We start from the raw sequence: 14527 nt of genomic DNA on the forward strand, positions 1-14527 counted from the left end.
TAAGTATAATTTATAAGAAACCTTGAAATAGAGATAAAGTTTTAAAGTTTTGGAATTAATAGACATAAGAGATATAACCAAATGCTAGGATAGGATAAGAATAACCATGTTTTTTTCTTCTCATAATCTCATGTTTATACGTGAAGAATACTTTGATTTTGTATTTAACTTTAGGCCCCCAATAAATCCACCTAGAGAGGGTATTAATTTATGGGATAAAGGCAGCCAGATTTTACCTAAATGAAGAAAATAATAATAAAAAGGAAGTAAGAGAAGGTTGTCGTGCGTTTGGGTTTGTTTGTTGAGTGTGACAAGGAAACATTCGTAAAAGCAAAGGTTAAGAGTTGAAGTTAGTTGATGTTGGTGGCGTGAGTGGGACGTTTCCACAATCGCAGCACCCAACACCATTTCTGTTGCATTCCACCTCAACTCCTTCCCCTCAGGTTCCTTCTTTCTCTCACTTCTCACCAAATTACTGTTTGCTTTTCAATTCCATTTTCCTCCACAAAAAATCTCATCTTTCTTTTATGAATTCACGACTTTTAACCCTTCTAGATCCTCCCTTTTTCTTTAGAATACAATCTCTACTCATTAAGTTGTTTAGATTCTTTGGAGAGTAAGAAACTAGGTACCAGGCGGTGCAAATTTGGGATTATTTTTAGGTTGTGTTTATATTTTGCCAGATTCTTCCACAGCAGCAATGCAACTTTTTTTATTTAATTTTTGGTTGGGAAATTATGTAGGTTTGGAAAATTGATAAGTTTCAAATATCGTGTTTTGGGATCACTTAGTAAGGAAGTGTGGTTTCTTCAAATGTTGAGAGTTTCATCATAAACATGGAAGTACGGTATCTGATGTCTCAGATTGAAATGCCTCATAAACCTAGCAACGTTGTTGTCTGTCTGCATTTACTTTTAGTTCAACTCATCAACCATAAACTTTTATTAGGCTTGAAGAAAATTTATTCCATCCGTAAGATTAGTTATTTTACAGATATAATAACTCCTGTAGCCCAATTATTACGTTTTGTTTCTTTGCCTTGCATTATCTTCAAACTGAGAACACCCTACTGAATTTCTGAAATTTTCAACATTTTTTAATAGCATTCATCCTTAATCTGCACCTTCATATAATTAGAAGACATGATCCACATCTTCTTTGGTGTCCTTGTATTTCACTTTGGGTTATTTTATTAACTCAGCTGTGTTTTCATATAATGGGAATGTTACTTGCCTGCAATAAGACCACAGAGTTCCTGTTCTCACTCTTTTCGATAAAAATATTTGCTATTGTTATTGCAGAATTTAAGTATGTAGTATAGAGTAAGATATGCTCTATGAATTTTGATTCATACAGTTTCAGCTTCATGCTTATGTTCTGTTTTTGTTCTGCTGCTATTATAGCCTTCTGGCATCTCAATGATGACAGAAGAATCATCAGAGGTCTTGGAAAAACATGCAAGCTCAGGCTCTCATGTGAGGGGGAGTAGTGAATATGTTAGACTGGTCATATCTGATGAACCAAGGGCTGTTGAAGCTGAAGTCCTGCTGCCTCGAGCAGAACAAAGAATTAAGTCTTTCTGGTGGTGGATGAAATCCTTTTTATGGTGTGTTGTCATTGTGATACTAGCCTTTTGTCTTATAAAATGGGGAGTGCCACTTTTTTTTGAAAAGGTATTTCCTCTTACTTTACAACTATTCTGGTACTACAGTTCCTTAATTAAATTATTCTCAGCAGGTGGTCTTTGCAGTTTTTGTTCAGAAATGAACTGGTATTGTAGTTATCTGGCTGACATGCATTTGTTGATTGTGACAATCCCGTGTCACCTTCAGTTTTCTAATACTTTTAACTGAAATATATTATCGTAGAAATGATATATGAAATTTGGTATTCTACTTGGCATTAGATATAATTCTTCAGTTATTGTTGTTGCTTCTATGCTTTGCCCCCACTTAATGTACATTATGCTGCACCAGCTTACAGTTTACCACGATCTTTTCAAATGTGATAAAGAGAACTTCTAGATGAAATGACTGGAAGTGTGATCCATATTTCAACAGTACTATCCACTTTGATGTGAATTCATTTAGTCCATGACAAATACTGGGGTTTTAAAATTATATACTCCATTGACATTTGACTTCATGTCTAATAGTGTTGCATGGATGAATTTCAATGCAGCAATATAACATGGACTCTTTTCCCTCAAGTCAGCAGGAAGTTCTGTTTTTCATTCTTATATTTTTTTTCTTTTTCATTTTCACCTCCCAAGCCTGCAGATGTTTTTAGGTTCCTTCTGTATATTATATTATGAATAGTAATAAATAAACTTGAAGGGTTCATGGAATCACATAAATAATATCTTTGCTATTTATGCAAACAAGCTTTGAGTCTATATTCTAGGTCTTGTGGAATGACATGCATTCCATATGGATGCTTGGAACATGTGATCAAATTCTAAATTTGAAGTTTTATATTTTTTATTTTGGTATTGCAGGTTCTTTACCCAATCATGGAATGGGAAGCTACTGCCTTTGGCCGTCCAGTTCTTGCCCTAGTACTCGTTGCTTCTCTGGCATTTTTCCCAGTGTTCTTAATCCCTTCTGGCCCCTCCATGTGGCTGGCTGGGATGATTTTTGGTTATGGCCTTGGCTTTGTTATAATAATGGTTGGAACAACCATTGGGATGGTCCTACCTTACCTAATTGGGCTACTGTTCTGTGACCGCATTCATGTTAGTCATTTTATTTCTTATATGATCAACAATCTTCTCAGATTTTGTGTTGTATCTTGTCTGAGTAGGTTTTGTTTTTCCTTCTGTTTGTGATCGGTTATCTTTGTTCTCCAGCAATGGTTAAAGAGATGGCCACAAAATGCTGCAATGATCAGGCTTGCTGGGGAAGGGAACTGGTCTCGTCAATTTCAAGTGGTTGCACTGTTTAGGGTTTCTCCTTTTCCCTATACCATATTCAATTATGCTGTGGTAGTCACAAACATGAGGTTTTGGCCCTACTTATGTGGATCAGTAGCTGGAATGGTACCAGAAGCTTTCATCTATATCTACAGGTTTGTTTGTCTTTCTATTTATGGTCCTTCAATGGCTTAATGAGTTCCCTACCCTACCCGCGAAAATGAAAGAAAGAGTAAAAACAAGATTGGAAAGAAAAGGGAATTGTAAATACATTGCAAAGACACGTGTCTTGTCCTAGATCCTTATATGGTTGGAGGGAAAAGTACTAAGAGTGCAACCTTCTCTGTCTTTTTTTTGAGTTCTGTTAGATGTACAATTATACAAATATACCCTCATTGGCTCACGTGATTTTATCTTACCCATTCATTTTTTTCCCTATTTGTTCTCTCTTCCATTTATACATGGCATCTACGTTTGATATTGGCTTTGTCAAAAATGTGTGTGGTAGATTGGCGTCAAAGAATCATTATCCGAGTTCTTTTTGTAGCACTACCACATGTATGAAAATGAGAATTTAGAAGTTAGAACCAAATGAGTTTTGATGGATATATATAGATGTGACTGAGATTAAAACTTGTTTTCTTTATCACATTTTTTATTTATAAATAAACTAACATATTTTTTTATTCCTCTTCAGTGGTCGGTTAATAAAGACATTGGCAGACGCACAGTACGGGAAGCACCACTTGACTACTGTGGAAATCGTATACAACATTATTTCTTTCATTATTGCAATTATTACCACTATTGCCTTCACTGTTTATGCAAAAAGAACTCTAAATGAACTCAAAATGGCAGAGTTGAATGAGGAAGTTAACTCTGTTTCTGAGAAGGGTTGTTTTGAGATGGAGAAGCTTCCTCTTGAAAGGCCTAAACAGCTTATTTTGTCGAAATTTTCGTGATAGTGTATACTTTTTGTTTTGGATAATAGTGTATACTTATGTGTTCACAAGATGCTTTAGGATTACTTTTATAACATTTTTCCCTTTCTTTTTTCCCCGTTTACATCATGCGCCCTATGACAATCCCTGTAACTAGGATGTGTGATAGAGAAGAAAAAGACCGAATGCAGTTAACATCGTTTCCCTCATTTTTATTTCCTCTAAACATTTTTGCGGGGTAAAATTCGAATGGCCAGCATTTTATTTTTGTACTATGCCCCATAAATTATTGCAGTTATTTGGATTGTAATATAATAAATTAATAGTATTTTGAGAATAAGTCAAAGAATAAAATAATTAATTAAAAACATGATTATCATCAACATTTCATCTATAAGTAATTAAATCGATAGTTTCATCTATAAGTAATCAACTTCATATATAAATTATTACTTCGGTAGCCAAAAAGTATTTAAATGGTTATTTCAATGAGAATTATTGCGAAATTATGTAGTGATAGGTAATGTACTACGATAAAGAGTTAAAGACCTAATTTAATAACCACTAGGGTTAAATTTAATTGGTGTTGTGTAGAGATTGTTTTTAAGTAACCAAGGTACAATAATGACGAGGTGATGTGAATAGGAGTTTGTAAACGTTGATGCCCCTTCCATAATTATTTCTGGTTCATGTTGGGTTGATTATTTGATCATTTTGCGTGGCAATGTTGGCCTTGTACCAAAGTAGTCGCAGTCTGTTTCACTCTTACAGCCCTATATGGTGAACCTGTTTCGGATACAATTTCCGCATGAAAAGTAAAGGTGTTCCCCATTTAATGATGTCCGATCACTATTTTAGAGCATGAGATTAATTCCGTTTTATGTTTTGGAACATTTTACATATAGAATAGATCAAGACATAAGATTTTAAAATAGCAAGTGTAAATGTGGAATCTAAGAAAACAACGGAAATGTTCACTCCATTCGATGCACATTCTATTTTTTTTCACGCGTCAAATGTGGAATCTAATATTGGTTTGACAGACTGACGAGTTTATGGCATTCTCGCTTTTATTTGGCGTGAAAGTGATGCCAAAGGATAAATATTACACCAACTTTGATACAAGCGTTTCGTTAACCAGCTGTTAAGTTTGACTCTACATCACGCACCAACAAGCAAAAAGGTAATACAGCAAAATGAAGTTGAAATATAACGTGGCATCATACTCGTCACTCAAAAGTAAAGTGCAGAGTTCACTGACTAAAAAGAGAGATCACTAATTAATGGTGTCTATCTGAGAAATAACAACAAGAACAAGGCAGACCATCCATTTCCACCATGTCCACAGCATTAACACTGCAAAAATCTAAATCAGCTTCATGTGGTACTGCATTTTATACGATTTACAAAACCAAAAAGAAACCCCTGTATCCCTTTTTATAATGTTCATGGCACTAATGATGTTTAGAAGGATAGTTTCTAGCTGTTGGCCATACTAATGCATGAATAAAATCCAAGTCTCCAAACTTGTAAAGAAAAAAATTGACTAACTGTAAGACATTAGATGAACGTGTCACTTACATACTGCTCGTTTTGCACGTTTAAAGAATTCAGGATCTGATACATACATACATACTATGTATATCACAAAAAGAAAAGACAGTCTCAAGTACCATTATCAATTTTAATGCTAGTCTTGTATCGAAGATTGTTCCTAGACAAACTAGATTCACTAGGCCTAGTTCCACTACTTCCATTTGTCCATGCACGCACGCCCCTTTGCTTCGAATCTTCAAAATCATCAATACGCTGAAGTCGTTTGTGGTATTTGGTGGAAAGAGGAAAACGAATGGCATAACACCTCATGGTTTCCATGGTGCCGGAGGTGGTGGTGGTGTCGGAAACATTGGAGGAACAGCAGAGAAAAGGGTGTTTTTGTCTATTCCTGTGCTTTTCTCACCTGACAATGCCACAAGTGCAGCTACTAAACCTGCATTTCCTGCAAGAGTTGGCTCTGTGTAGTTGTAATTGGTTCGGACATCATGGAAACCATCGTGCTTGTCAGGACCTGCAACCATAGCTCCAACAATTGTATGTGGGTTTGGCTTATGTGTGTCCCTCCATTTCCATCCTCCTTTACAGTTGTACTTAATCTTGTTCTTTGGTATAGATGCACCTCTGTGGTGAACATGCTTTGGATAATGATTCCCAAAACCTACAACATAGCTCATTTTCCGAGGGTTCTTCCCAAGGATGTAATCAATCTGCAAAATCACCCAAAAAAAGGAAAAGAAAAGAATTAGCCCAGACACTAGATACTAATCTCCATTTTGCAACTTAAGGGAACAGAACGGCACACACCTGGGTCTTGGCAAAGTCTCGAAGAACTGCAGTTGAAAAGAAATTGGGTCCACAATACCATCCAGGTGTATCAGCCGCCTCGAGATAATCACTGTAAAGGGTAGCCAAAAAGGCAGCATTGACAACATATTGGAGGGGCTGAGGCCTACCATGGTTTAATTGAATCAAGCCGCCTGGTGTAGAAAACAACGTCACTCTTATTAGAACAATAATTTGAAAATATGATGCACAGAATAAAGGTTGAAACTAAAGTAAGACAATTTTTTTACCTCTTGTTCTGTTAAAGCTGGTGAACATTGGCAGGTAGGAGCACATGATTATGCCAGTCTGATTGTGAAATGTCCTCAAAATTTCTTCATATGGATAGCCAGGACTAAGGAACAACCTCAAACGACTCAGAAGAACCTAAATACAAGACAAAAGAAGGATAACATTACTAACTTTTCTCATGTACAAATAACCAGAACCAACATTCTTATAATCTCAGAACCAACAGGTCAAACATATTTGGTGAACATAGCCATCACCTACACAGCATGATCAAACTAAAATTATGATTTTGAAAGCAAGGGAACGTCCCGATCCTACACCTAACACAAATAATGTGAAGATACTAAACCCATACCGAAGATGTCAATAATCTATAATTTGGGAAAATAAATACGATAAATATGATGAAAAAGTAGTAATTTTAAGATTCTATTCGGATAAACTTCTCCGATCTTCAAAAACAATTATAAGAGAAGAAAACAAGAAAGTAAAATGATTTAAGCTTATAAGTTATAACCAAGTTAGCACTTAAGCTTTTGGAGGAAGTTACTAGTTATATGAGAAAATATGTTTTTGTATAAAAGTCAAAGCACATAAAGATGAAAAAGATTTCTGTGCAAGTGCAACTTAATTGGAACAAGACACGGAAGCTAATAATAGAAACTGTTGTTGTGAAATAAGAACAAATAGAAATGTGACAAAATACAAACAACTAATAAAGTGAGCTTGAAAGAGCAAAAAAAACTTATTTTTATACCTGAGCACCCGTAAGCTTGTTATCCCAGCTGAGGACACCGTAATCAGGTCCACCCCAGAAAGCTCCAGCATGTTTGGCGAGGCCAGGAGTGGTAGCCAGCTTAAGGTAAGAGGAATTCCCAGTGGCAAAGTACATCCATGCCCCTCCCCAAACGAACTCATCCCAATAGCTTGTGGAATTGTAGAATATAGAAGCCTCAGAGCCTCCCGCACTGTACCTACCCCTCTGATCCCTCGAAAATTTGTACAGCGTGGTGGCCCCGTGAACCAGCTTCTGCGAGTAGGCCCGGTTGTCCTTGAACACGATCGAGGCGGCCGCCAGCGCCGCCGCCATCTCCGCGGCGAGATCGGAGCAGCTATGGCACTCGGTGACGGGGCGATCGTAGTCGATGTCCTCGGGGCGCATCCAGCAGTAGTGGTCGTTGGGGGTGGTGCTCCCGCCGGAGGTGTCGCCGGAGCCAACCTGCGCGGCGAGCGTGGAGATGGTGTCGGCGGTGTGGTTGAAGGATTTGAGAAAGTAATCGGTTCCCCACTTGATGATCTCCTTGACGTGGGCAAGCTCACCGGCAGCCTCGTACTTGGCGCTGTACTCGATGACGCTCCAGCTGAGCATGGTGATGGAGAAGGACATTGGGAAGTTGAACTTGATGGCGTCGCCGGCGTCGTAATAGCCGCCGACGAGATCCTTGATGACGCTGGAAGTGCCGGCGGATTTTCCGTCCTGCATACACGAGTTCCCTCTCCAGGACACGTTGTTATGCCGCGGAAGCTTCCCGGCTGCAGAGATTAGAATAGTTAATTAAGTGATTGATGAATGGGAATTGAAATTAGGAAATGGATGAGAGAATTAGGGTTACATTTCTGGGCGTTGAAGAAGAGGAGGGCTTTGTGGAGGGCGAGAGTGTAGTTGTCGGGGGGAGCGGGCTTGTGGTGGTGGCGGGGGACGGTTTTGACGATGAGAGTGATGAAGCCGGCGAGGAAGGCGGAGACGGCGAGGGTGCCGAGGGTCCAGAGGAAGACTTTGCGGCTGACGATGATGCAGCCGAGATCCACGTACTTTTTCTTCTTCTTTTTCTGTTCTCCGGCACCGAGGAGCCAGCTCTGTTGAGTCTCGTCGAGGGCGGCGCGGTCCAGCTCCTGCAGGTTCCGGCTGCGCTCGTCGTCGGTGGCGGAGTCCGTGGCGTGGATCTCCAACGGACCTCCCCACGGATCCCTTCCGTACATACTCATTTTGATTTGTTAATGCAATGCAACGCTGCTTCTGTCTCTCACCACTCTACTAATTCCTTTTTTATTTTTGTTTTTCTAAAATTAAATTAAGTTTTTTACGATTGCCGACACCCAGTGGCCAGCTCACTCTCACTCATCCACAACTTTCACGCTCCCTCTAATCCTTCCTCTCTCTCCGTGTCCACTTTAATGAACTCTTTTTTTTCTTTTTTTACTTTCCATAATCACTTGATTCCATGTTTTTTAATGGGTCGTTCTCGTTCGTCATGGTTATGGGCCGCGCCCACTCGCTGACCCCAACCATCTATTCCAAATTCCAACTCCCCACTACTATTTACTATGGTTTATGGTCTCTTTGGAAAAAAACATATGAATTTTGAATTAAAAATTATTTTCTTTTTATAAATTGCTCTTTCTTTTGTTCACTTTCTATTTAATTAAACCAAAAAAAATCCACCATTTTTTTCTTTTAATTTTCTTTCCTCCCAATAAGCTTACTGAAATATATATGGTTTTAATTATTAGAAAAAAAAAATGTAAATATTAGTGTATCTATAATTATTAATAAAAGAAACACATTTTTAAATAATCGTTTTTGTCTTTTTTTTTAAACCTTTTTATCTATTCAATCATACAGTAACAAAAAAAATATAAAAATGGAAATATTGGTGTAGTTGGATATAAATAAATAATGTGGGTTTGTGGATGGCGTTTGCGTGAGTCCAGAGTCTGTCTGGGTTTGAAGTTAGAAGTTAGAAGTTAGAGGTATCAGCAGGGCAGTGAGCAATAGCATTAAGAATGGTATGCAGCGCAATTCCTTTGGTATGGGTATGTTGATGTGATGATTAGTGATACTTGTTTGAATTTGAATTAATAGGCAAGCGCAAGTGTTGGTGAAGAAGAAGATAATAACAAACTGACGCTCTATTCGTATTGGAGAAGCAGTTGTTCCTTCCGAGTCCGAATCGCTCTCAACCTCAAAGGTACTCTCTACTCTCGTTCCCTTAATTCTCTCTCTCTCTCTCTCTCTCTCTCATGATGATGATTCATCTCACTCACACCTTTTGTTTGCATTCAGGACTCAAATACCACTACAAGCCCGTCAATCTGTTGAAGGGAGAACAATCTCGCCCCGGTTTCTTCCCTAACCCTAACCTTCCTAATTTCTAGGTTATCTCATTCATTACCCAATTCATGCTTTTTCCTCCTTTCAGAGTTTCTCCAGCTCAACCCCGTTGGCTTTGTTCCCGTTCTGCTGGATGGCCACACCGTTCTCTATGACTCTTTCGCCATTATTATGGTCACTCCTTTCTTCCACTTTTCAAAATCTTTTATGCCTTCTAACGCCTCTCATCTCATCTTTTCTCTTCCTATGCATGCAGTATTTGGAAGATAAGTATCCTCACAATCCTTTGCTCCCTCTTGATATTACTAAGAGAACCATCAATTTCCAGGTACAAATTTCAATGGCATCCCCTTGCCTCGCTTCTCCAATATTCAATGAAAACAAATATCAGATTCTCCTATCTTCACATGCTTTCGTCTGCAGGCTGCTACTATTGTCTCCTCAACAATACAACCTCTTACAAACTTAAATTTACTGGTATGCTAATGTTATGTGCGCGGTTCTTCTTTTTCTGAAAAATGTAATAATATTGTTGATTTATTTATTAGGAAGCAACCATAGCTGGATGCTAGAGTGTATATAATATTTTTGTTGCTATTTTGCTTTTCTATTTGCAGAACTACATTGGGGAAAAAGTTGGCCCTGATGAAAAACTTCCTTGGATCCTAAGTGTATTTCGAAGAGGCTTTACAGGTGAGATTTGACTAACTTGCTAGCACTGCACTTTAGAGAGTGAAAAAAAAAACAGCAGCAAATGAGAAAGTTCTGAAGTTAAGGCTCATGCATTTGATCAGATTTGGACTATTAACTGTGATACCTTATTTTCTACTATAATATAATAGATGATTCATGGATGATGTAACTAGGTTTTTCAAATTCTCTTCCTATACTGCATACCCTACTATCATTATTGGTGTTGTCTGAAATATTGTAAGTTTTTCTTCCCTATGCAACAGATACAGAATTTGACTACCATATTGACTAAACAAAGTTGAAAATAATAGTCAATAGGGAAAGAGTAATTGAGATTCTATTAGTTTAACACTACATCTATTGATAAACGTTTTGTACTTGAAGTGGAGCTTATGCATTGGGCAAAAAACAAGAGAAACATGTATGGTGATAATGTATTCTATCCAATGTTCTAAATTATCCCTAATTGGTAGTTCATGAGAGTTGGGACTATTGTTATTAACCATCTGTATTGCTTATAGTCGATTTCTGTTTGTTACCATCAGAACCTCAACCACGATGTTGTAAGCGTTTCATTTAGTTTTGAAATCCAACTGCACATAAAAAACAGTGCATGGAAATGGTCCAAATCTAGCTTGAAAAGAAAAGATAAATAAATAATGTTGATCTTTCAATTGATCAAATGACAAAGTTAATGGCCCTGGTGGAAAGAACATCTGCAAGTTTGAGCATTCAGGTCTTGACTATCTTCTTAACAGATTAGCTTGCCATGTTAATGGTTAAAGAAAATATTGATTGTGGTATTTTGTCCTCCCTCCACAGTCCACCCCCCTTACTGATAAGATATATCTGTTTATGTTATGCCCTTCCTCTCCTAATACAGATTTTGGTTTGTTTTTGTTTTCAGCACTTGAAAAGTTATTGAAAGACCACACAGGAAGATATGCAACTGGAGATGAAGTTTTCCTGGTATGTTATTGGAGTCCAGTCATTTGAAAATTAATAAATAGAAGAGTTATCTCCTTTTCATGGGTATAGTAGCCTTAAAATCTTGACCGGTAATATCAAACATTCCCGTGTCTGACCATGCATGGGACACAATGTAATAAATGTATTTATGCTCTGATATTTTGGATTACAATTAGAATGCGATTCAACTCCAAAGTCAATGATCATAAGATTTTTTTAAAAAAATAGGTTTAGCTGCTGAAACAAGCACCAAGTTTGTATTTTTTTTTTTTGGGGAATATATTATCTCCATTCTTATATATAAAAAGAAATACATAATTCATTAAGACCAATAAAAATAGCTAAATTAGTTAGTTTTAATTAATAATTACATAATTTGAAATTTTATTCCAAAAATATCCATAAAATTAAATTGTGTAAGTGGTAGATATATTTAATGACACTATTCAAAAATCAAATAACAAATTTTTCAACCAATGAGAATGATTTATAGTGTTAGTAGCTCAATATATGCATTCACTTTTATGGAAAATGAGTGGATGACTCATAATAAATTAAGGGTATAAAAGAAAATACCAATTAATACATTTAAAAGTAGATATATTTGTTTCTTTGAATTAAGATTAAAATAATACTCTCATTTTTTTCTTTGGTTTACAATGGTTGCATTGAGGTCCAAACCTATGATCATGTATACCATACCAACTCTTAATGGTTAAAATAATACTCTCATTTGTTTCTTACGTATAGGAACAGAGGTATCAAAGGTAGTAATTTTTAGCTTAATGTTGCACTTGCACATACTTGTTATTTATAATCTAATACAATGATTAATTATCATATGCAGGCAGATGTATTTTTAGCACCTCAGTTACATGCAGCATTTAAGAGATACAGCGTTAACAAGGTAGTATTCTGTCGTGTATCTTTTATGTGGGGGGAATAAGGGATGGTAATAAAATGTTTGATTTGTATAGTTGTGTTGCTATGGTACCATCACTATAGCTACGGATAAAGGATGGTAATAAAATGGTTAACATTGTCTCCGTTATTGTAATTAAAATTTGGGTAATTACCTTCTTATAGTTTTACATTTTTTCAACTTACCGTTGTATACTTGCTTTTATCATTAATCGTTAAGCCTCCCAAAATTTTGGGTTAAAGTTAAATAGTGGTCACATGACCACTTAAAAAAGTCATGTATATATTTCTTTAAATCTTGACCATTCAAATATGATTTAATGGTTTATATTTCTTGCAATAAGAGAGTTCTCAGTTGATACTTTATATACATATACACACAAATGCACATATATATATTGGAAAGGGACCCACTTACTTCAATAACTCATGTTTTACATAAAATTTCAATGATCTAACCGTTAAATTAAAAATTCTTAATGCATAGATCAGTTTATAAATTTTTAATAAATTTGAAAACTATTTAATACTTTATTTTATTAATTTAAATTAACAAATAATCATAAAAACATTTTATATGTTGATTTGAATCTATATAACAAAGTATTACATGATTTTAAATTTTTTTTAACAATTTTTAGACTTTATCTATACATTAAAAACTTTTAATTTAATGGTTGAATTGTTGGAATTTAATGTTGATCATAAGTTGGAGTAAAGTAAATATACTAAGACTTATTCTTAGAGTGAGTGAATTTCTCCTTATATATATTTATATATATATATATATGTGTGTGTGTGTATATGTGTGGGTATGTGTTAAATTCAGAATCAATCTTAGTGATAGTTCAAATATGTTCGATAGTAGGGTTTCTCAGAAATGCATGAATTTCTGGCTTTGACTGTTCATAAATTGGTAAAATACTTGCAGTCGACTGCAACAATTAAACAGGTCCTTCAATCATAAGGAAGATATGTTAATGGTAGGGAGTTCAAATTTGGATAGAACCAGTCACTATAGAAATCTCTCTCTTTCTTTTACCGTTTTAAATATAAGAAATAAGAGGTCAAGTATCTTCTATAAAATTTTAAAGTTAGAACTTTAGCTTTTGTAGTTTGCAAAATCTGTGGTCATATGTTAAAGTGTATTGCCCAAATTCATCGCACGACAACTTACTTTCCTCTTTTTTGTTCAAGCAGGACGAGTTCCCTATTCTAGCAAGATTGCACGAGGCATATAATGAGATCCCTGCATTCCAGGAGGCTCTGCCAGAGAACCAGCCAGATGCAGTACACTAGTTGGACCTAATTTGGGACTGGTAAGCGATCTCTAAAGCACTATGGAACTTTTTTATAACCTCCATTTATTATTTCCCTCGTTTTTGTTTTTTAATTTTCAAATATTTTACCGACTTTAATTGGCTTTTTTTTAATCTGGTTCTCAGTTTTAATTTTCAACTTTCAATTTTAATTGATTTATCCCAGAAATGTGACCTGATAGTTGGAGAAATTGCACCAGGAGCTTTGAATTTGTTGTTAAATTATAAAAAGATACTCAATATAGCAATAAGGTTGCATGTAATGTTTATTGCAAAAATCATGTACAGTTTAAAAATTATCGCTTTGGGTTGTTACTCTCTACAAAGCGTCATGTTTAGTGTCCATTTCACATTCTCGGTTAATATAGCTTGATGGATGGTACTGTGTATTTAGAAATGTCTTTAATAGTAAAGAATGCACATAGCCTTAGTATATGATATCCATACCAATTCAGCAAAGAGGGAAAAGTGTATAAAAATGGTAAATTGATTGTATAATACATGCACGAGTAGCGCAGTTTAAAAAGTTCCAACACTTCATTCCTCTATTAAAAATAAAAATAAAAAATGAAATTAAGTAATAAAAATATGTTGGTTCAAGTGATATTGTAATTTGTACTTAAGTTTCAAAACTTTAAATTCGAATCTTGAGTATTTTTTTTTTAAAATGCTAGTTTTTTTAATAATATAATGGTATATCAAATATGGAGATTAAGATGATTACTAAAAGAGATATCTCTTGTATATATTAGTATAGATGATAAAAAATTAGAAAAAAAAAATGGATTTAATAGTCATACTCTTAATATAAATATTATTATATTGTGATTTGTGATTAGATGAAAAACTTACATTATCATATAATAAATAAATATTATTAAATTGTCTATGATCTGTGATTAAATGATGATATAAATTTATTTAAAGTTATGTTTAAGCTTTTTTTATTTTTGGAAGACAAGAAAAAAATGTCAAAGATGTATTAAAAGTGAACATTTAAAAAAAGTATAAAAAAAAAACGTTTTCTCAA

The 14527-nt window shown here is 35.4% G+C and overlaps 3 protein-coding genes across 6 annotated transcripts; 2 read left to right on the forward strand and 1 right to left on the reverse strand.

The window, feature by feature from the left end:
- The first annotated feature begins 264 nt into the window (after nt 1-264).
- Nucleotides 265-3976, forward strand: LOC109811371 (uncharacterized). 4 transcript variants are annotated; one of them, XM_020375113.3, is made up of 5 exons: nt 265-443; nt 1404-1673; nt 2498-2734; nt 2849-3066; nt 3609-3976. In XM_020375113.3, the coding sequence occupies exons 2-5, from the start codon at nt 1419-1421 to the stop codon at nt 3871-3873; spliced, it is 975 nt and encodes a 324-aa protein (XP_020230702.1). In that variant the 5' UTR covers nt 265-443; nt 1404-1418; the 3' UTR covers nt 3874-3976. The 4 variants fall into 4 exon arrangements, with proteins under 4 accessions (XP_020230702.1, XP_020230703.1, XP_082932082.1 ...); XM_020375114.3 differs by lacking the exon at nt 265-443 and adding an exon at nt 450-662; XM_083075956.1 differs by lacking the exon at nt 265-443 and adding an exon at nt 450-628.
- Nucleotides 3977-5379: 1403 nt separating this feature from the next.
- LOC109811351 (endoglucanase 25) lies at nt 5380-8609 on the reverse strand. Its single transcript, XM_020375074.3, has 5 exons — nt 8097-8609; nt 7241-8016; nt 6483-6618; nt 6214-6386; nt 5380-6116 (listed from the first exon to the last, which is right to left on the reverse strand). The coding sequence occupies exons 1-5, from the start codon at nt 8467-8469 to the stop codon at nt 5715-5717; spliced, it is 1860 nt and encodes a 619-aa protein (XP_020230663.1). The 5' UTR covers nt 8470-8609; the 3' UTR covers nt 5380-5714.
- Nucleotides 8610-9087: 478 nt separating this feature from the next.
- Nucleotides 9088-13935, forward strand: GSTZ2 (glutathione S-transferase (class zeta) 2). The gene is made up of 11 exons (XM_083075957.1): nt 9088-9270; nt 9347-9452; nt 9548-9604; nt 9684-9769; nt 9852-9923; nt 10019-10072; nt 10213-10288; nt 11196-11257; nt 12105-12164; nt 13379-13497; nt 13664-13935. Exons 1-10 carry the CDS (start codon nt 9268-9270, stop codon nt 13475-13477), a joined length of 675 nt encoding a protein of 224 aa, XP_082932083.1. The 5' UTR covers nt 9088-9267; the 3' UTR covers nt 13478-13497; nt 13664-13935.
- Nucleotides 13936-14527: the final 592 nt, after the last annotated feature.

The sequence above is a fragment of the Cajanus cajan genome, chromosome 5 (assembly GCF_000230855.2).
Source record: "Cajanus cajan strain Asha chromosome 5, NIPB_CcT2T_4, whole genome shotgun sequence".
NCBI lineage: Eukaryota > Viridiplantae > Streptophyta > Magnoliopsida > Fabales > Fabaceae > Cajanus > Cajanus cajan.

Coding starts and splice junctions, on each gene's coding strand:
- LOC109811351 (XM_020375074.3), bottom strand. CDS start 8,469: ATGAGTATGTACGGAAGGGATCCGTGGGGAGGTCCGTTGGAGATCCAC. Junction 6,619..7,240: donor ACAAGCTTACGGGTGCTCAG/GTATAAAAATAA, acceptor TCTTGTATTTAG/GTTCTTCTGAGTCGTTTGAG. Junction 6,387..6,482: donor CAGCTTTAACAGAACAAGAG/GTAAAAAAATTG, acceptor TTTCTACACCAG/GCGGCTTGATTCAATTAAAC.
- LOC109811371 (XM_029273984.2), top strand. Junction 2,735..2,848: donor TGTTCTGTGACCGCATTCAT/GTTAGTCATTTT, acceptor TTTGTTCTCCAG/CAATGGTTAAAGAGATGGCC. Junction 3,067..3,608: donor GCTTTCATCTATATCTACAG/GTTTGTTTGTCT, acceptor ATTCCTCTTCAG/TGGTCGGTTAATAAAGACAT.
- GSTZ2 (XM_083075957.1), top strand. Junction 9,605..9,683: donor GGGAGAACAATCTCGCCCCG/GTTTCTTCCCTA, acceptor TCCTCCTTTCAG/AGTTTCTCCAGCTCAACCCC. Junction 10,073..10,212: donor TTACAAACTTAAATTTACTG/GTATGCTAATGT, acceptor TTCTATTTGCAG/AACTACATTGGGGAAAAAGT.